We start from the raw sequence: 23,321 nt of genomic DNA, 5'->3' as shown, positions 1-23,321 counted from the left end.
TGAAATACAAGTTGCTGTATAATATCTGGGTGGTCTTAGTACATCACATTATATCGATAATTAAGCGCAAATTTTAATTCAAATTCAAAACCCGGCAATTCTAGGCAATCGGCTGTACTGTGACATCTACCTGAGTGGAGGTTGTAGTTCACAACTTGTCAAACCTGAACTTATTTCCTCTAAAATATCAATACTGGAGCTGACGATACGATACAGATATCACGAAAATAAATATCACAATATATTGCCGTATGGATATTTAAGCACAGCCTTGTGTATGGCGCACACAACAAGCTGACTTCCTGCTTCCTGTCATCTGTGGCTGAAGATGTTAGAATTTGCTACTACTACTAAACACTACTAGTTTCCCACTCCCACTCCTCTGTTGTGTTTCAGTTAACAGATCAGCTGGGAGACAAGCCCCACATCATTGCTCATTTCCATGAGTGGCAGGCCGGCCCGGGGCTCATTCTCTCTCGTGCCCGCAAGATCCCCATGGCAACTATCTTTACCACACACGCCACCCTGCTGGGCCGCTACCTCTGTGCCGGGAACGCTGACTTCTACAACAACCTTGACAAGGTAGGAAGTGACCAGACATGGATATACTGTCTCTGCTAAATACTCTAACATGTAGACACCAAGCAGGCTATTGCCACATTATTATCATTATCATTTACACATATGGAGGCAGTTTTGTAGAGGGACTTTCAGTTGCAAACATGAAGCATTGGAGTGATTTGGGTTAAGAAGGAAGACACTTTATAGCTGTTCTAATCACCGCTTGGTGTGTGAGAGCAGCAGACATATCATCCATCCAGCATCCAGACGCAGTGAACGCAGTTTTTGGGCTTTATTGCATGACTTCCCCCTTGCAGAATTAAACTCATACATTTGGTTAAATGAAGCATGGGGTTTGGATTGTGCAGTGGATCTTGAGACGATCACCCAGACAGATCGGAGCGTGTGTCTTTCTCTGGTGATTTTTAGGGTGCATTGGTCATAGGAAGCCTGCTAATGTTCTATGTGTTCTATTTGTGTTATAAACAAACAAATCATATTATGTTGTTGACTATAACTGGTAATTTATGGGTGTAACTTGAAGAACTGTTGTATAACTTGTGATTATCTTCTGCAATTGGCCTGTGGCCTTGTGCCTATTAAGTCCCAGCCATACTGATACTACAGTACAACAGCACTCCCTAGCCTGAACTCTGAGCTTCACATTGGTTGCTCTCCCACAGATCAGTCTGGACTTTATCCAATCTCAGTGGGGAGGAGCCGGACCAGGACATTCAGGACCCGCGTTCTGACCTAGCGTGTGTCCATCATAGTGGAAGGCAGATTCTGACTGGTTCATGTAGATGTCAATCTAGCCTCGAGAGACCAGCCATATCTCACAAGCTTATTCATCGATCCATGTGACATCAACGACTACAAGAACCAACCAGAGGCTGCCTTTCATCAACGCACGGAAAGTGGGGAGGGTCTGGTCTGACTGGAGGCTAGATTATGACTACATGAATCAGGGGCTGCCTTCCACTAACAGACGGGGCCGGGCTCCTCCCCTAGGAGATTGGAGAAAGTCCAAACTGATTTGGTATACAGACCAGTGTGTCAAAAATTGGAGTTTTAACAATCCTTGTTGCCAGATTGTTGGAATATGACAGGGTTCTGATTGTCTCTGGTGTGACCAATACATATTGTTTTGTATCGCCACTACTTCGGTTAGTCTACTTGCTGGCTGTTTAACAGATGTGGCTGTGGTGAACAAATGAACAGTAACCCCCATGTATTATGAAATGTGCACTCACTTCTGAACCACCTTCTCGTTCAACTGAATTGCCTTCAAGTCAACGCCCCCTCATACTTTAAAGAGGACCTATGATACTTTTTGACTTTTATGACCTATAAACGTTGTTATAATGATTTATAGTCATGTTTAACCATACTAGAGTATCAAATAATTACGTACATGCATTTCGACGTATTCCTGGACCCTGCTGACCGTCTGGGGTGGCTATGCAGAGCACTAAACACTATGGCAGCCGGTCGAGCCGAACTTGTTCAAATTTCCGGGTTTTCTCTGTCACGCTCGGGTCGTTTCTGTCATGTTTCCATGTATGGTAATGCTGCTCAGGCAAGCTCCGGCTGCATGCCCCCACCTTCCTGGAAAATTTCCTGCCGCTGGAAGGAAGGTAACCAATCACAACGGAGTGGGGTTTGCAGCAGGGGGGGAGGGGCGGAGAAGCTCAAAGCAGTGTGTAGAGAGAGACTGCTGTGCTCCCTAGGGTAAGAGGAAGAGTGTCCCGAAAATCTACATAGTTTTTTGTGATGTGATTCGTGTCAGGTTGCTCTATAGCAGTTTTTAACAATAAATGAAGACCAGAAAAGTAGTAAAATAGGATCTCTTTAAGGTCAGAATATACACCATAAAACGTATTCTCTAAAAGCTATTACAAATACAAAGTGCTTTTTGGAATTTCTACATATATTTCTACCTACAGTATATATATTTTTTTTATTTCAATGTAGTAAGTGCAGCCAGCAATGCGCAGCCAGAAGTTGTATTGATTAAATTGGCTGCATTTATAAAGAGCTGTAATTCATGGCGCTTTACAAAGTTATTCCTCAACAATTTTAGCATTGAGAGCTAGTCCACAGGTTTAGACTTTAGACTTTAGACTTTATTGTCCCCAAGGGGAAATTCTTTTTCACATCACATGTACATTTATGGGCTGCACGCCGACAGACAATAGACAGAAACAAAGTAAACATACATACAGGATATATAAACAGGGTGGGACTGGGGTGATTTATCTTGGCCTTTTGTTGAGGGCTGCTATGGCTGCAGGTACCAGGCTTTTACCATAGCGAGCCCTCCAGCACAACAGGGACCTGTACCTGCGTCCGGAGGGCATGACAGTGAAGTGGCAGTTGAGTGGGTGTGAGTTGTCGTGTGCTATTGTGGATGCAATGCGTGAGATGGCCTTGAGATTCAGTTCTGACAGTGTGGGTGTGGGGAGACCAATTATTTTGGCAGCTACACTTAACAAAAATATAAACGCAACACTTTTGTTTTTGCTCCCATTTTTCATGAGATGGACTTAAAGATCTAAAATTCATTCCAGATACACAATATTACCATTTCTCTCAAACATTGTTCACAAATCTGTCTAAATGTGTGATAGTGAGCACTTCTGCTTTGCTGAGATAATCCATCCCACCTCACAGGTGTGCCACATCAAGATGCTGATGTGACATCATGATTAGTGCACAGGTGTGCCTTAGACTGTCCACAATTAAAGGCCACCCTGAAATGTGCATTTTTTTGCTTTATTGGGGGTCTGGGGACTCAGAACCAGTCAGTATCTGGTGTGACCACCATTTGCCTCATGCAGTGCAACACATCTTCTTCGCATAGAGTTTATCAGATTGTCAATTGTGGCCTGTGGAATGTTGGTCCACTCCTCTTCAATGGCTGTGCGAAGTTGCTGGATATTAGTGGGAAGTGGTGTACGCTGTCGTATACGCCGGTCAAGCACATCCCAAACATGCTCAATGGGTGACATGTCCGGTGAGTATGCTAGCCATGCAAGAACTGGGACATTTTCAGCTTCCAAGAATTGTGTACAGATCTTTGCAACATGGGGCCGTGCATTATCTTGCTGAAACGTGAGGTGATGTTCATGGATGTATGGCACAACAATGGGCCTCAGGATCTCATCACGGTATCTCTGTGCATTTAAAATGCCATCAATAAAATGCACCTGTGTTCTTCGTCCATAACAGATGCCTGCCCATACCATAACCCCACCACCACCATGGGCCACTCGATCCACAACATTGACATCAGCAAAGCGCTCACCCACACAACGCCACACACGCTGTCTGCCATCTGCCCTGAACAATGTAAACCGAGATTCATCCGTGAAGAGAACACCTCTCAAACGTGCCAGACGCCATCGAATGTGAGCATTTGCCCACTCAAGTCTGTTACAGCTACGAGCTGGAGTCAGGTCAAGACCCCGATGAGGACGACGAGCATGCAGTTGAGCTTCCCTGAGATGGTTTCTGACAGTTTGTGCAGAAATTGTTTGGTTATGCAAACCAATTGTTTCAGCAGCTGTCTCAGTGGCTGGTCTCAGACGATCTTGGAGGTGAACCTGCTGGATGTGGAGGTCCAGGGCTGGTGTGGTTACACGTGGTCTGCGGTTGTGAGGCCGGTTGGATGTACTGCCATATTCTCTGAAACGCCTTTGGAGACGGCTTATGGTGGAGAAATGAACATTCAATGCACGAGCAACAGATCTGGTTGACATTCCTGCTGTCAGCATGCCAATTGACCTTTGGCTAAGCCCCGCCCTCCTTAGTTACTGTTGCTAACTCGGACAAGTTGTCGCAGCTGACTGCTTGTTTACAATATGGCAGCTCTCTCTCACACATACACACACAGACCAGACGTATATGAAATGACACGACAGTGACTGCAGGTTCTGTTTGTGCGTACTGTAGTTTTCTCTAAATGATAAAACATCTCATCCATCAACTAAACGGACTCGTCTCTCACATCAAGGGCCGGGAAGTACGCAGGGGAACAAGTCAAACCTTCGCCGATTTACGCTACTAGGCTTCTTCTGTTTAGCTTTCAAAATAAAAGACAGCACGCACTGTTCTGTAGGAAATCTAACTGGGCACCTCCATAAACTAAATCTTAATAGATAAAGTACCAGTAGCATACAGGCTATGTCCAGCATCAGAATTAAACCATCTCTTTATCCTTGATTATTGCACAGCTCCAACTGTTTGACCATCAGCAACAATGAAAACACAACTGCTCAATTGAATATAAAAAGCATCATGGCTTGCACTCGGCATCAATTCATCCAAACTGATTATTAAATAAACCCCAAAATAGTTTCTGACTCACCAATCTGATTCCCTGGCTGTAGAAAGAAGCAAGCTGATAGTTATCATCCAGTGACAGTCTGACTGACAGCACAGCTAGCTAGCATCCTTCCGTTCATTTAGGCTACCTGTCCGTTTGAAACGCTCGTACATTGTTGGTCCTTTTCGCTGTTGTAAACCGTCCAAGGCTGGCGCAGGCCTTTCTCTTGCTATTCATTCTTTCCCTTTTTAAAATATAATCCAACTTGTTAAATTTCCTCCAGTCTGAAATATCTGCGGGCACTGACAGCAGCTGCAATGTTGACTTTAAAATCCGCGGGGGTAACGACGTGAATGAGAGCAGCTGGCGTAATCACTTAGCGCTGTTGCATGTGCCCCAGGCACATCGTTTGGCCATTTTTGCATCTTTAACAATTAATAAAGCCAAGAAAACAACAAAAGTGTCGCAGGCTCCAATGGTTCTCTATGGAGATAGATGCTGAGAATGTCCGAGTCTGGATCCTGGGTCGTTAGTAGTTAAACGCTATTGGTTTATTTGCATTCGGGGGCGGGGCTTAGCGGGGACTGAGCCAAAGGTCAATTGCACGCTCCCTCAATGCTTGTGGCATCTGTGGCATTTTGCTGTGAGACAAAACTGCACATTTCAGGGTGGCCTTTTATTGTGGACAGTCTAAGGTACACCTGTGCACTAATCATGATGTCAGATCAGCATCTTGATGTGGCACACCTGTGAGGTGGGATGGATTATCTCAGCAAAGCAGAAGTGCTCACTATCACACATTTGAAATGTGAAATGGTAATATTGTGTATCTGGAATGAATTTTAGATCTTTAAGTCCATCTCATGAAAAATGGGAGCAAAAACAAAAGTGTTGCGTTTATATTTTTGTTGAGTGTATTAGCTATATTTTTTATTTTTCATGTGTGTGAGTCTGTGTGCTTTTCCAATTTTAGTTGTGTTTTGTATTTTACATAGATGTGTTTTCCCAATGAATGCAGGAGATTTCATTTTCGAACAATGTGTCTTATGTGAAAAACAGTGTGTAGTGTTTTGCAAGAAGTGTGTTGGAGAATGTCAAACACAGTGCAAAGCACTTATTGTGTTTATAGGGTTGGTGCTTGTGTTTAGGGCATGGTCACCAAAGTTAGAGGTTGTGATGCTTTGGGCATAGCAACCACTATTAGTGTTTAAGCATTAGGTAAAAACTGTAATACGTGCAGTCATCATAAACTCTTCCAATAGATAAGAGATGAAGATCAATACCTGACAACATTAGAGTTACTACAGTTTTGAAATGCGATTGTTAGGTTTTGTTTCAAGAGTTTAATTTTGCCGTATAAGTTAGAGATTTATCTCCATGTGCTTTGTCCTATTCACACAGTGGGCCAAAGTCTGCAACATGTAACATGCAAGCATTCTGCAAAAACTGTAAGATATAAATGTTTACTAGTATCCACAAAAATATGATTTAAAAATGTAGAAAGTAGCTACTCAGTATGAAGCCCCCTCTCAAATTAACTTTGCAACTTGACTCACTAAGTTATGCACTTTTTTAATTATGAAACAACACTGACTTTTTTATTTGATAATAAAAAAAGGTCAGTTCATCAGTAGAAATTAGTAATCAAGCAATCAAGCTAGTTTAATTAGCATTGAAAAGTGTTCCTTCATGCAGGGCAACTTACAAATATGCAATTTCTGATGCAGATAATTACGTTTTTCTTTCAGTTTTTTTTTTCATTGAAATTTAAAAAAAAAATCCAACATGATATGCCATGTTATGAACAAATTTACTGATTATGGGTGGCAGCGTTGTGACATCATCAGGGTGGGAATAGTGCATGTTGCTGTGGTTAATGCACCTTTTCTTTTTATTGCGCCTGCCCACCGAAATGTCTGTGCACCTCCCTGTTCAGTTATCAGGCCAATGAACCACAATGAAGAAGAGGGAAAATAGGCCACAGGCAATGACAGACAATGTTTTGAAATGTACAGGCCAAAGAAAAAGAGCCCAAACAAAGTCACAAATACTACTGACAGCATTATACTTTGAAATGACATGCCTGCCCTGCAAAGCTGAACCAGAAACCACAACAGCCATGTTTTTTGTCGTCTTTATGGCTCGTGTCACCTTCTCCAGGTATGACACTCCTTCATTTAAAATTTAAATGCATTTGTGTTTGGATGATGTGGTTGGAGTAACTTTCAAACAATAAAGCCACAATATTTGGGACAGGGTTAGGGTCACCAAGAAGCTTTTGAGAGTTAACTGGTTATGTTACAATCAAATAAGCCTACTGTATCCACTAAGTAAGAACTAAGAATTTTGGTTCATGATTGTAACGAAGAATGATTGTTTTGATGATGCAAGTGGATTTCACAAGAAATAACAAGCTGCAAAAGAACAAACTGTTTTCTTTGTTTTGTGTGAAACAAAGAAAACTGAAGTGAAAGTGACTTCAGTCTGAGGTATATGGTGACAGTAAATGACAAGAGGTATAGGCAGACATTTGAATTTGAATATGTTTATTGAACTGTTGTTGTTTTTGAAGTTATTACTTTTTTTATGACACCTAATAGTTTGGTTCTTATTGCTATAATATGTAACCCGGCGCCCTCCACCCGAACCCAAGTCCTGCTTGACGATAGAATGAGATTATAGATGTTACAAATTCTTATTACAGTTTTTTTCGATTGCTAAACCACAGTGGGCACAACTGGAACGACAAGTGCACAACTCTAACAACAGTATGCACAGTAACGGTTCATTCGGACCAAACTCTAGCTCGTTTTTCATTGATTAAACACAATTTTCAAAACTCTGCACACCTATCTCATGGCTTAACCACAGCCTGCACAACACTGTGGATTTCCAGCCCTTTTTTTCAAACACTAACACACTACTGCCACAACTGTAAACCACACATTCAAAACAGAATGAATGCATTTCAAACACTGCAGATTGCAATTTCAACTGAAACACTAAGATGTCTTGTTTTAGACTTGTTAGTGAACATTTACAGTATAAAGGGAAAGCTCAAAAATATATTTTTTTTTTGGAAATGGACCAATGAAGGTTGTGGGAGGGAGAAGAGTGGCAGTGAGAGTGTGGATGTGTGGAGGAAGACATAGAGCTGTAATGTCTGATGAAATACAGTAAGGGCTACACTGATAGACCCTGTTGTGAATCATGGTCTCTCATTGAGAGAGGCAGGGTTGAGAGTGCAACCCAATCTGCAAAAATCTAAAGTTGCATCTGTAATACGGAGTTTCCAGCAAACAAACAGCTTAGAGTTGCCTTTCCTTACAGTAAATGACAACATTACAGGATAGATTTCTGTATTACAATTATAGAATATTTACACAGATAAATACTACATTTGGAAATGTTTTCAATAAAATATACAAAATGTGTATCTATTGAAGCAAGCTTCAGATTTTCATTTATTTTTGTTTTCCTAAAAAACTGGTATGTTATAAAATAAACTATTTCATGTGAAAGAATTTCACCCTTTCATCAAAGAAAATATTATGTAATTTGTGTGAAATAACTCAAATTATTCAAACTGTAAAGATTAAAAGTTTGAAATTTGTGTATTGGTGTTTGATGCTAGTGTTTGTACTCAGAGCATATTCTGACTGACAGTGTGTGGACAATTCATAGTGTTTGCTGCACTGAGCCTATTTTGCAGGTGAAGTGAACTGTTCAGCTCCAGTGACTGTTGGTAGTGCAGACTGTAGTTAGAGTTTTGCACATTGAGCTACAGTTGTGCCCACTGTGGTTTAGCGATCGAAAAAAACTATAATGAAACCAATAGCTAGTGTCTAATTGCTGTGTGGTTTTAGGGAAACCAGAGCAAGGCAAGTTTATTTATATAGCACAATTCAGACACAAGGCCACTCAAAGTGCTTTACAGGGGCAAGATTAGAATACATAAAACACATTATAAAACATTTAAAAGCAAATAAAAGAAGCAAATAAAATAAAAATTGCAGGTTAAAATGGAGACACATTATAAAACATTTAAAAGCTAATAAAAGAAGCAAATAAAATAAAAATTGCAGGTTAAAATGGAAACAAAAAAGTCTTCAGACTCGATTTAAAAGAACTGAGAGTTACAGCAGACCTCAAGTTTTCTGGGAGTTTGTTCCAGATTTTTGGTGCATAATAACTAAAAGCTGCTTCTCCTTGTTTAGTCCTAACTCTAGGGACTGTAAGTAGACCTGTCCCAGACGACCTAAGGGCTCTGGACGGTTCATAACGTATCAACATATCAGTAATGTATTTTGGCCCTAAACCATTTAGTGCTTTATAAACCAACATCAGTATTTTGAAATCAATTCTTTGAGTGACAGGAAGCCAGTGTAAAGACCTCAGAACTGGGGTGATGTGATCCACTTTTTTGGTCCTAGTGAGGACTCGAGCAGCAGCGTTCTGAATTAGCTGAAGCTGTCTGATAGATTTTTTTGGAAGGCCAGCAAGGACACTGTTACAGTAGTCAAGTCTACTAAAGATAAATGCATGGATAAGTTTTTCTAAATCTTGCTGAGACATAAGCCCTTTAATTCTTGATATGTTTTTTAGGTGGTAGTAGGCTGATTTATTAATTGATTTAATGTGTTTCTTGAAATTCAAGTCGGAGTCTACGATTACACCAAGATTTCTGGCTTGGGGTGTGGTTTCTAACATAACGGATGTAAGCTGTGCGCTGACTTTTAATTGTTCATCTTTGGCACCAAAGACAATTACTTCAGTTTTGTCGTTTAATTGAAGGAAATTTTGGCACATCCAATCATTGATTTGTTCAATGCACTTACTCAGTGCCTGTATCGGACTGTAGTCTCCTGGTGATATGGTTATGTAAATGTGTGTGTCGTCTGCATAATTATGGTAGCATAATTTGTTTTTATTCATAATCTGAGCTAGTGGGAGCATGTAGATGTTAAACAGAAGAGGCCCAAGAATGGAACCTTGGGGAACTCCGCATTCAATATTTGTCCGCTCAGATGTGAAATTGCCTATTGACACATAGTAGTCTCTATCCTTTAAGTAGGATTCAAACCAGCTTAGTACAGTTCCAGAAAGTCCAACCCAGTTTGCTAGTCGATCTAGTAATATGCTGTGGTCAACTGTGTCAAAAGTGGCACTGAGATCCAGTAAAACTAAGACAGAACTTTTGCCACTGTCTGTGTTTAAATGGATGTCATTGAGGACCTTAAAGAGGACCTATGATGCTTTTGGACTTTTATGACCTATAAACGTTGTTATGATGATTCATAGTCATGCTTAACCATACTAAATTATCAAATAATGACTTACATGCATTTCGACGTATTCCCTGCTGACCGTCTGGGGTGTCTGTGCAGAGCACTAAACACTATTCTAGCCAGTCGAGAAGTCACGTCTTCAAAGCGGTCTACCCTTTCATAATTTGTGACGTCGCATAAAAATTTGTGACGTGACCACGCGGATGTTTCCATGTATGGTAATGCTGTCACTTCCCTGTTCGCGTCTGCCTCGCGCCCTTATAGGTCCATGCTCGCGCTTCCCGCCACTGAAAGTGTTCCGGAAGGAAGGTAACCAATCACAACGGAGTGGGGTTTCCAGGAGGGGGGGGGAGGGTAGCGGAGATGGCCGATGCACAGGCGGAGGGAGCGGAGATTGCCGAAGCACACACACTCAAGTGTTGACAGGACGTGCTGGATCGCCAAAATAAGAGAAAGAGCTTCCCGAAAATCTACATAGTTTTTTGTGATGTGATTCGTGTCAGGTTGCTCTATAGCAGTGTAAAACAAGAAATTAAGACCAGAAAAGTAGTATAATAGGTCCTCTTTAACCAGAGCAGTCTCAGTGCTGTGGTGTTGTCGAAATCCTGACTGGAAAACATCAAAGCAGTTGTTCTTTGCTAAGTAGTTATTTAGCTGTTGATAAACAGCTTTTTCAATGATTTTACTTAAAAATGGTAGGTTAGATATGGGCCTATAATTTTTCACGAGTGATGTATCTAGATTGTTCTTTTTTAGGAGTGGCTTGATGACTGCTGTTTTCAGGGCCTGTGGGAATACACCTGTCTGAAGGGACATGTTGACAATTTGTAGAACATCTGAGGCCATACAGCTAAAAACAGTTTTAAAGAAGCCTGTGGGCAGAATGTCAAGGCAGCAGGATGAGGAGTTCAGGTGTTGTTAATGTCCTCCAGGTTTTTGTGGTTTATAAGATAAAATTCTGTCATTGTATTTGAATTGATGTAAGAGGGAACACATATGTTGAACTTGGTATTGATGCAGTGACAGCTTGTCTAATTTTGTGAATTTTCTCAGTAAAGAAGGAGGCAAATTCATTGCAGGCTCTCGTGGAGAGATGTTCAGACGCTACTGACACGGGAGGGTTTGTTAATCTGTCGACAGTAGCAAACAGGGCACGTGCATTCTTGTTGTTTTTGGTGATTATGTCAGAAAAGAAAGACTGCCTTGCATTTCTCAGTTCTGAGTTAAACGTGCACAGTTTCTCTTTGAAGATGTCATAATGAACCTGGAGATTTGTTTTTCGCCACCTGCGTTCTGCTTTACGGCACTCTCTTCTTTCTATTCTGACCTGCGGGGCATTTCTCCAAGGAGATCTTTTCTTACCAGAGACAGCCTTCATCTTAGTGGGCGCAATAGCATCTATAATACTTATAAGTTTGCCGTTAAAGTTGTCGAGCACCCGGAGTAAAACCCTATGATGGCAGAAGCCAGCAGATGAGAAAATAGATTATAGAGAGGCAGGACTTGAGCTCTGCATGGTATTCATTCTGAAAAAAAGAAAATTGATTATCAAAACATTTCCCCCAAAATGAATGCTACATTTCACCTACTACTAAAATTCCACCAATAAGGGTTAATTCGACATTTTAAAGCTCCAGTAAAGGGCATGAAGATGATTTTGCCCACAAAGGAGAGAATCTAAAGATTGCACAATAATTATTTTGATGGTGTCCCTCCTGCAACTCATGTCAGATGAAGATGACACTTGTCATGTGACTGAAGTAGCTGCATTTGATTGGCAAGCTTTTGTAATGTGGTTTTTATTTGTTGAAATAGTCACGTGATAGAGATGTTGGCTGAAGACGTCCCCGGGGAGAGAAATCATGAGAGAAATAGATCTCGCATGTAATAAATAAAATATACAAAAAAATATAGTAACGACCGTCACGTAGCCAAATGGAACGGCGTAAAAGTACCGTTCTTCAAATATTTACTCAAGTAAAAGTAAAAGTATGTTGCAATAAAACTACTCCTAAAATTACAATTTATTCAAAAAGTTACTCAAGTATTTGTAACGGAGTAAATGTAGCGCGTTACGACCCACCTCTGTCTATCTGTTCATTTACATCTGTCTGTGAGTTTACATCTGTCTGCGCGGCTGCTGTCCAATTTCAAACAGTCCCTCGCACTTCCGTCATGACGTCACATCCTGGCGCTAAGGTGCTGGGACGTGTAGTTACTAACATAACACTCATAAACTTAGCTACAACATGTCAACATTCAGCTCTAGTAAACAACAGATTACAAACAGGGAATGGATCATACATGTGCCTGCAACAGTCCCTCCCCCTAATAACACAACAAACAAGATATACAAAGATCGTTTCTGATTTTTCTTTTCTCTCTCTCTTCCCCCCTTTTCTGCTATTATGCTATTTTTTTTTTGTATTTTTCTATTTTCATAAACCTCCACCTACAGCCTACAGTTATTTATAAAACCGTTTGTCCCTTTCCCTTTTGTCCTTTAGACCTAAAACCATGAGTTGTCAACTGGTTATTACATTCAAAACTGTAACCTCCCTCTCTTTAGTGCACTGATAAATGAAAATTCAGAAGAGACACGTATTCATGTGCCTGTGGCTGTAAATAAAAAGCACTGAACTTTTGTCTGCTATTTAATAAACGTGGAAAAAGTGAAGAGCTGTGAATACTTTCCGTATGCACTGTACGTAACCATTTGTTTACTGGTTTTAGTAACATTCTTTAGTAATATTTTGATAGTCCAACTAACAAAATATTAATTTAGCCTACACTTAAAAAGGCCTAGCCCACACACACACACACACCCACCCACCCACCCACACACACACACACACACACACACACACACACACACACACACACACACACACACACACACACACACACACACACACACACACACACACACCTGTTCCAAATCATTCATTTTCACGTTCAAAAGTTTAGGCCAAATATCCCAAGCCTCTACAGCCACTTAGAGCATCATTAGTGATGTTGAGTTGTGTGCTGAGGGTCAGTGTAATTGGCTGTGCACTCCTCACATCCTAAAGGTCAGTGTGGAGCTAAAGGCCAATCTCTGGCTCAACCATTGACACACAAGGTGTTTGGAAGCCTCAGTCTGTCCAAAGGAACTTCTTCTATTTTATGGTATTTAATGTAATATTAATAAGACACATTTAATGACTGTGACACAGTACCCAGGATAGAGAACGCAAAGAACTGTTTCAGTCCTGCAAATGAAAATTGCCAATTAAATTAAAATAAATTAATAAAACCATTAATAGATTGAATGTTTTTTCATTTATCTTCATTGGAAGCGTAGTTAGGCTTTTTAAATTGCCAAAGCTTTGTCCCAGTTCTTGAATACTTCCTCAAATCAGGATTTACATACTGTAAGTAGTATGTTAACATTAGAAAAAATAGGAATTACATAGTAGTTTCAGTAGCATTCTAAATCGTCATTTTTGAGTATGCTGTTATAATACTGTAATAGAAAAAAAAAATCAAACGGTATATGATATGTCTGATTATGTTACAATATATTTATAGATAAAATTAAAACATTTAGGTGTTTAATTAGCAGTGGGATACAAAAAGTGCATATTGAGTGAGGGCTGTTACGTTTGAGTTTGGACCCCAAAATGCAGAGAAAGTAGGTGTGGATGATTAAAGGGGAGTTAATTGAAAAAACTTAATGGTTGCGTTCCGAATCGCATACTCTTTATTTTTTCCATTCTACATAAGAATCGGGACATCCTAAATCTTTTTTCTACATACTATATACTAGAAAGTATGCGATTCGGAACGCAACCAATGTTTCTGGCTGGAGGCAGGGGAAGGTGTGCTGGCTGGGTGATTCATTCAGGTGGGGTTCGGCCGGGGGGCTCAGAGCACTGGTGGAGACAGGTTTCAACAACACCAATGCTGGAAGCAACTTCAGTCTTCAATCACACTGGGATTGAATAGTTTTTAAACTTCATATGGACCGATGTACCGGGGAGCCAGCTTCCTACTCTCCGTCTGGAGAGGAAGGTCGCGAGAAGAGAGCCAAACCAAGAGCCGCCCTCATTTCCACCGAGTAGAGCGGGTCGGGTCGGGTCGGAGCGGAGCGGCTCAGAGCGGGACAGCTCACTTTTAAGAATCTCTGTGGTGTTTCCACCGCCGACCCTACCCTTACTGGTAGGGCGTGTTTAGGCTCGACTGCTATAGCCGCCGCCAGAATATGGGTCAAACTATCAGGCTGTGGAACAACTGTGGTCAAGCCAGCGGTCTCTCGTTTTTGCTTGGTGAAACCAGACGCTTCTTTATTTATTCCCCCCGTGTTGTGAGCGTATTACGCTGGTGCAAGCCGACAGAGACAGTGAGCGAACAGCGCTGGCTGCGGCAGCTACGTGACATCGTAGCAGTGGGACACAGTGTAGCCAACTGATTAATTTAATGACGAGGAAAAACACCACACAATAAACAGTGCTGCGCTCAGATTTCTCGCCAAAACACAAGACTCTTCACTGTTGCCGAGGTGACTACACACGGCGGAAATTATTCTTTCAACCAATCAACGGACGGCAGTGTGTAGCTCCACCTTTTCGGCACCTTTTCAGGCGGCTGGTACCCCAACGGAGGAGTACCGAAAATGGGAGCGGCTTAGAGCGGTTTGGCGCGCTTATATACGTACCCTACCCAACTGTTGGCAAATGGAGAGCCAAAATAACCGGACCGAGCCGCTCCATCCAGCTCTACTTGGTGGAAACGAGCAGAGGTGGGCAGAGTTGCCAAAAAATGTACTGAAGTAAAAGTAAGTTACTTTAAGATTATAATTACTCAAGTAGAAGTAAAAGTACTCATACAAATTATTACTCGAGTAAGAGTAAAAAAGTATGCAGTGAAAAGACTACTCAAGTACTCAAGAGTACAAGTAGGCCTACTGAATTACTCCGGATTTATTTTTGAAATATACAGAGCAACACAAACAGTACAGAATAGACACGAACATAATATAAAACAGCAATGTTCAAATAAAGATATGTTAAATAACATAATTTTAAATAAAACAATAAATAAGGTATTTAAAAATCAAATGAATAACCTTTGAACTCAAACAATAATACATAAATTATCTGCCAAATTAAATACATCACCCTTCAAATAAAATGATAATAAATTAGGCTTGTCCAAAATTATATTAATTAAAACCAATACTCTTATAACACTGTTGCAATTGTTTTGCACATACACATTTTAAAACAAATTCCTACAATATGTCACTGGCCCTGAGAAAATGATCTAGGTTGTGTTTAGCCCCAAAAATATAAAACACGCAAAAATAAACTTTGTTACACATCAAAACCTGCTGGCACACTCACTTAACGTATGAAACTACAGAGTGGCTGAACAAAGAGACCACTCTCATACTCTCACACAGCCAGACTGGGGCATGCGAAGTGAGTAGGCTACAGGGAGAACAGGACATGTGTCAAAGAAGAACAGTTTCTCTGTAATTGCGAGTGTGTGGGAGTCTGTGTCACTGTGATTGTAAGTGTGTGATTATTATTTTGTGAGTTTGTGTAATTGAGAGCTTGTGAGTCTGTATGTGAGGCCAGGGGTGTGGCTATTGCTCCTCGGAATCAGCGGTTTCTTCCATTTTCTCGACTCACCCAGATAGTCGGTAAAATATGCGTTTAACCTACATGGCACGGCCACGGACACAACATCGTTGCGGAACCGCAGCCTTTAAAAAAGTCCGCGGACATTGTTGAGCCCTATGACAACATGACAACACTTGTCATGTGACTGAAGTGGCTGCATTTGATTGGTAAGCTTTTGTAATGTGGTTTTTATTGGTTGAAATAGTCACGTGATAGAGATGTTGGCTGAAGACGTCCCCGGGGAGAGAAATCATGAGAGAAATAGCTCTCGCATGTAATAAATAAAATATATAAAAAAATAAGGTAACGACCGTCACGTAGCCAAATGGAACGGCGTAAAAGTACCGTTCTTTCTTCAAATATTTACTCAAGTAAAAGTATGTTGCAATAAAACTACTCCTAAAATTACAATTTATTCAAAAAGTTACTCAAGTATTTGTAACGGAGTAAATGTAGCGCGTTACGACCCACCTCTGGAAACGAGGCATAAGGGGACGGCGACCTCATCTTCCTGGACCGGGAGGAGGGGAGGTTGAAAGCCCAATGAAACCATGAATGGTGACATACCTGTGGGTGTATTCAACCCAGGGTAGATGTGTGGCCCAAAGACAGGGTGTCTGTGTCTTGGTTGGCCTGCTGAGTCTGGCCGTTAGTCTGTGGATGGTTTGCTGATGAGAGGCTGACTGACGCCCCAAAGGCCTGAAGAAAGGCCTTCCAGACTTGGGAAGAGAACTGAGGGCCACGGTCGGAAACGATGTCCTGAGGGTTGCCATGGAGTCTGAACACATTCTGGACAGGAAGGTTAGCAGTCTCTAGAGCAGATCGGAGGATTTGCTACGGGCACAGACGGAGACAAACTCTCTGGTGTCATTAGAGATGGATGGACACCAAAAACGCTGGTGGAGCAGGGGAGATGGTCCGATGAAAACCGGGATGGCAGGTGATGCATGTCCCCACTGGAGCACTGGAGGCCTGGCAGAAGGCGGAAGGAACGTCCAGTCAGGGGGACAGTTCTCAGGGGTAGGTTGGTCACATTGAGCCTCTTGGATCACCCACTCCATCTCCCACCTGGCCACTCTAACCACGGAGGAGGAAGGGAGGATGGTTTCCTCAGATAAACTGATCTATAGCTTGAAACACTTGGAAGCACAGATAAATTAGGCACTGATCTCTACCAACTGCAACGGAATAATCTGGCACAGGAGTGTGGCAGATTATCCAGGCATTTATGGATGCTTGATTTGGTGATAATTCCCATGTGTGCCTTGTTACAGAGATCCTGCTCAGCCAGCCACACCCGCTGCTGCACCCACACTCCGCTATGAAAAATACGTCTACGTAAAAATAAGTATTTCTATTACCTTTGTTGCATGATTATCATTTTACACATTCAAAAATACAGGTTTGGCAAGCAACAATGTGGTTCACACCTTTGAGAAGGGGAGCCCACATTCACAATGCTGTGAAGAATCCACTGAGTGGCCCTTTCTGATAGTGTATGTCAACCGCTAGTTAAAAGTATGGACATGGAACACAGCTCATGTGAGCCACAGCTTTACGCGTCACTACTCAAATACATTAAATAGCATTTATAGGCAGGTTTCTGTCTAAAACGTCATCAGACTACACTTATTTACCTACACATACCAATTAATCAGTAATGTTGTACAATATCACAGTGATTAGACTAAAGTGTGTGTGTGTGTGTGTGTGTGTATGTGTGCGTGCGTGCCTGTGTGTGTGTGTGTGTGTGTGTGTGTGTGTGTGTGTGTGTGTGTGTGTGCCTGCGTGTGTGTGTGTGTGTAGTTCAACGTTGACAAGGAGGCAGGTGAGAGGCAGATTTACCACCGTTACTGCCTGGAGAGAGCAGCGGTCCACTGTGCTCACATCTTCACCACAGTGTCCCAGATCACTGCTGTGGAAGCCCATCACATGCTGCACAGGAAGCCAGGTGGGGAAGCTTTTTACAGTTGCATCATGGTACTCAATTATTATACTGTAATGTGTTTTGTTTTAAGGATGGTTATATTGTTAATTTGGCTCAAAATCGGCTAAACTATCAGCCTGGGCCCGGTTTCCCAAAGCCTTCTACGCTACGTCATTCGTAACCCCTATAGTTCCTACTTAACATTTCGCCTGTTTCCCGAAACTTTCTTTGCTACGAATCTCTTTCTTACGTCATATGTTGGTAAGGTTGTTCTGGAGCGCCCGCAGAGCCTTCTCAGCTCTACCGTAGGGATGTTTCAGCTCTCACTTGTGTCATTAAACTAATAAATCTGACTGTATTTCATATCAAACGGACACAGCGATGACTGCATTTAATAACAAACTGTTAAAAACTATCCAACTGTGTACAGTGTATATCACATATATTTAAAGCAGGCTATTTGATATTTTAGCAGAATACCATTCACTCTGATTCACAAAGTGTTCAAACTATATGAACAAGTACGTTTTAGTAATCTAACTGACTTGACAATCAGCATTAACTTAATGGATGCGATGTCCGCTAATATGAACATACTTTATACGTGATATACATTTGGATAATTTTTTATCAGTTTGATATTAAATACAGTCATCGCTGTGTCCCTTTGATATGAAATACAGTCAGATTTATTAGTTGTATGACACTAGTGAAAGTCCCTGCGATCGCTGTGGCATCGCCAGAGATACAGACCCCATTTCCTTCCGTTAAAGCACCATGCGTAAAACGGACACGAGTGACATCCCTGTTGCGCATGGAACTGCCACATTGCCAGTGTTGTGTTTCACCAATGGTTTAAAGTCATTCACGAAGAAAATAAGTGCTGGAAACAATCTTAATCTTAATCTCCTCCGCTGTTTCTATATTTTCTATATCTGTTTTTAAATCTGTATAGGCTATGGTAGTATGTTTGACCATGGTTAATACTAGAACCTCCGCACTGTGTTCCACACACCGCGGCTCGTCCGGATCATTTGACAGCTGAGAGCTGTCAGCTGAGCCGGGCAGAGTGCGTCGGATCCTCCGCCTCAAAACATGTCAGCGTGTGAAAAAATTAATGAATAATCAATGAGAGTTTACCTTAAAGTAAGTGTGCCATTTTAATGTTTACTGTATTTATAATTTTAGCTCATTTGGACGCTGTTTTGGCCATCAGTCGCTACGAAACGTGATCAGTGTTCTTAAAAGATACTTAGATTATAAAACAAGATGTCCAAAACACAGATGATGATTAAACAAACTAATTTATGACTTTATATTACACTAGAAATACACGGGTAGATTTGATTATGCAGCCTATAAAGAGAACGCTGGCGCTTCTAGTGTTAAATAAATGTTTCGGCCTAGAAGGATTTCTAGCAATCTTTTATTCGCAATGACTGCAATATGTTTTATAATATAGTGCTGTCATGCACCTGCGCATGAAATGTAAAATCGAACTCTGAGCAATCGATTTCAGCACTTTCTTTCTGGACAGCGCCGTCTACGAACGACGTAAGGAGTGTTTCTCCTAAAGGCCAGGACACACCGGTCCGACTGCCCGAAAATGGAGTCTGCCGTTTCAGGCAGCTCCAGTCTGCCCGTCGCGGCCAAAAAAGTGCCAAGAACACACCGAGCCGACTACTGACTTTCCGTACGCTCTGCGCTTGCGTGGGACGTAATGTCTCCATAACAGCAGGCGGCGCTAATCTGTATTGTGGAAATACGGAAGCCGGAAATGATGGGACAGCTCTCTAGACCATAAACATAGATAGAAATACTTATTTATGGGGGCGCCTTTAGCTCAGTTGGTAAGGCGTCCCCTCCATGGGCCTCGGCCAGCAGCGGACCCGGGTTCGATTCCAGCCCGCGGTCGTTCTCTGCATGTCACTCCCCTCTCTGCCCCATTTCAACTCTGTCTCTACACTGTCAATAAAGCATAAAAATGCCCAAAAAATATCTTAAAAAAAAGAAATACGTATTTATATTTATGGACCATAAAGAGCACCATTTTTAGCAGAGAGTGTCGAGCATGATGTCGAGCAGTCAAGAAGGGTTGATGCATGTGAGTACTCGCTGAATGAAACAAACAGACACATTAAAACAATGGCTAACTGTTGTTAGCTGTTTGTGCTACCCGCCTCACTTCCGGGATTCGCTGATTCGCTAGCCCTCCACCAATCAAATTGCTCCAACTGAAAGACTGCCCGCCGCCGATTGAACATGTTCAAAGAAATCTAGAAATCCTTCTAGGAACATGTTCAATCGGCTCAAAAGAAGCCCGACGACATCTACGACGACCGACGTCACGGCACACACCAAACAGATTCGTGTCCCCGCCCCTTCCAGACTCTCCCACGGCGATTATCGGGCCGGTGTGTCCTGGCCTTAAGAGACTGTTCGGGAACCACGACTACAGAGGTAAACAACTTTGGTAAGTCATAACGTAGGAGTCTTCATAGTGCGCTAAGAGAGGACGTTATTGGGAAACCGGGCCCAGATTATTAATATGTATGCATCAACATTTATGGAGGATGAAAAATATATTTTTGCTGACATCCTTACCTGTCCTCAATCACTACTGTATAAGAACAGACTGTCCCTTTACGCTCTTATTCTCTTGTCTATATGGTACAGATGTGGTGACCCCAAATGGTTTGAATGTGAAGAAATTCTCAGCCATGCATGAGTTCCAGAACCTTCACTCCACCAGCAAGGCCCGCATCCAGGAGTTTGTCAGAGGACACTTCTATGGGTGGGTGTATTTTATCAATGTAGTTCTGATCTTACACCAATGCTGTGTGACTACTTCAAACCCTCTAGTGATTCTTATCTTTCTGCAGTCATCTGGACTTCAATATGGACAAAACCCTTTTCTTCTTCATTGCTGGACGGTATGAGTTTTCCAACAAGGGAGCTGACATTTTCCTTGAATCGCTGTCCAGGCTCAACTACCTATTACGGGTGAGGTCCCTGTAGTCCTTCATGAGATGTGACAAGTATATTCTTCAGCATGCAAACCTGTCCAAATAACTCCTTCATCCTGCTCCCCTTTGTTCTTGTAGTGAATGTGTACATGTGTTCATTCATTTGGATTTTATTTTGAGGTGATCTCACTTGTATTTGACTCTAGAGCACAACATGGTGTTAGAAGAACCATAGATAGTATATAAAATGGATACACATCCGGGCTGATCTCAGTTCTTACAACTGCATCCAATCCTCTTGGCTGCAGTCGCCATCTTGTCAGAGTTTGACTCCGCCTCACTTCCTCGTACCAAAAAAGGGCATTGATGTGTGTTGATTTTATTACTTTATGTAAATAAATTACGTGTGTTTTAATTTTGTTGGTTTCTTTAATATAGCAGAAGAATGAACATCGCCATCCTCTTCCATTTAGAACTCCCTTGACCTTCTAACTATTAATAATTTGTATAGTTATTGATTTAATTATCAATTCAATTGATAACATTTATGAGAATTTTCACAGTTAACTCTGGGTGGTGCCCCTCAGAGAAGTTACGTTAAATTCATTTCTGTTTTATTTCATTTTTCTTGATAGCCAAAACAGGAGGAAACTCCTGTTTTGGCTATGAATCTGAATGACCTGTAACCACTTCATTCTACTTTGATTCTCACAGGTCCACAGGAAAGATGTGACAGTGGTAGTTTTCTTCATCATGCCAGCTAAAACCAACAACTTCAATGTGGAGTCACTGAAAGGACAGGCAGTGCGCAAACAGCTCTGGTATGCCCTGACGTGGTTTACATGAGTTTACTACCAACATAAACTGACATGTACATGCACGTTTTATAACTTATATATAGGCTACACTGTGTGTATAGGTATATAAAGCAGTGGAAAACACTAACCCAAATACACAATACACACAAGGAAGATTTATTATATTGACCTTTATTGTACCGGGTTAGTTCCAGTGACTTTTATTCACACCGATACAGTTACACAAATTCCATATATGGAGTCGCCTAGTACAACCACATTGTGATCGCAGCTGGCTTCTGACATGTAATTGTAGCCCGTGGAATTGGTTGCCACACAGGACACAATGAATTCGGGGTTTTTGTAGCATTAATATATTATAGAACACATTTAAATTATTGTGACAGAGTGATATATTTTAATTTAAAAGACTTTATTTATTCCCACAGTGCTCAACAGTTGCACTTAAAACAAAATAGACTTATTCTTCAGTGCTCAACAGTTGCACTACAATTTAACACTGGGAGACCGAATCATAAAAGAAATGAATAAAGTAAAAACTAATAAGAAAAATGTTTCAATAGAAAAATACAGCTAAAGACTAGCTTATAAAATACTATTCTATAAAATACGGCAGTGGCATGACTAAACAGAAAATACAAATCATCACGTTACACACACATTTCGCCACCTTTATTGTAGAGCACCATGAGCTGTGCATGTGTAAGAAATGTCAAGTCAATCAGAGTCAGTGGGAAAGGGGCGTAGCCTGTCAAACATTGCATTTTTGAATTATGGTTTTCGCATTTGTGGCGCCCCCTATGGGTTAATCTTGACAAGCTTAGAGGGCCATGCTACCACATGACTTCTGCACATATCCTGCAAGTTTGATGATGATAGGACCTATGGTTAAGGAGTTATGGCCAATTTGCTAATAAGCCCCGCCCCTGTGTAAACGTTTTGGTCAATGGCGGCCATGTTTTTCAAGCTTTCTTACTAATCTTTTACGGGCATGTGTGTCATAGTCCCCCGAGGCTCCATGAGAAATTTGGTGTTGATAAAGAAAAATTTGAGAAAGTTGTGGTTAAAACCATGTTTTTCAGTTTACGCTAATTAGCGGAAAATATTCCCAGGCGGATTTATATGGTCCCAGAGGCTTTTTTGTAGAGCACCCTAACATACACCTGTGTGAGAAATTTCAAGTGAATCGGATTTACGGTGTGAGGGGCGTGGCCTCTCAAACTTTCTTCAGTTGGGGCTTAATAACAGCGCCCCCTAGCGGAAATTCAAAAAACTGTCCGAGAGGCTATATTGTAGAGCACCATGAGCTGTACAAGTGTAATACAGGTCAATCAGAGTCAGGGGGCATTTGTGGCGCCCCATATGGGTTAATCTCGATAAGCTTCGAGGGACATGCTACCACATGACTTCTGCACATACCCATCAAGTTTGATGATGATAGGACCTATGGTTAAGGAGTTATGGCCAATTTGATAATAAGCCCCGCCCCTGCGTAAACATTTTGGGCAATGGCGGCGAAAAAAATAATCATGGCTGACCCCTATGGTCTGAGAGGCTATAAAGGTAAAGGGGAGGAGCCTAACGCGGTAAAGGGGAGGAGCTTAGGGAGGAGCCTAACACTGTAAAGGGGAGGAGCCTAATGTGGTAAGGGGAGGAGCCTAACACTGCAAGGGGAGGAGCCTAATGCTGTAAAGAGGAGGAGCCTACCGGGGTAAGGGGAGGGGTCTAACAGGGTAAATGGGAGGAGCCTTATGATGTAAAGGGGAGG

At 41.6% G+C, this 23,321-nt stretch overlaps 1 protein-coding gene across 1 annotated transcript in view; it reads left to right on the top strand.

Annotated features, from left to right (window-relative positions):
* gys2 (glycogen synthase 2) overlaps positions 1–23,321 on the top strand; it is a gene marked incomplete at both ends in the record, with an annotated part of 43,650 nt that overhangs the window by 4,917 nt on the left and 15,412 nt on the right. Inside the window, 5 exons of the mRNA XM_080051078.1 lie at positions 397–582; positions 17,649–17,793; positions 20,446–20,563; positions 20,652–20,772; positions 21,450–21,556. Coding sequence (XP_079907204.1) covers positions 397–582; positions 17,649–17,793; positions 20,446–20,563; positions 20,652–20,772; positions 21,450–21,556 — 677 coding nt within the window. The remainder of the gene's footprint in view (positions 1–396; positions 583–17,648; positions 17,794–20,445; positions 20,564–20,651; positions 20,773–21,449; positions 21,557–23,321) is intronic.

Source organism: Ammodytes marinus (genome assembly GCF_949987685.1).
Source record: "Ammodytes marinus genome assembly, chromosome: 22".
NCBI lineage: Eukaryota > Metazoa > Chordata > Actinopteri > Uranoscopiformes > Ammodytidae > Ammodytes > Ammodytes marinus.
The sequence above is the reverse complement of the archived record's forward strand: the minus strand, read 5'-3'. Positions and strand labels throughout refer to the sequence as shown.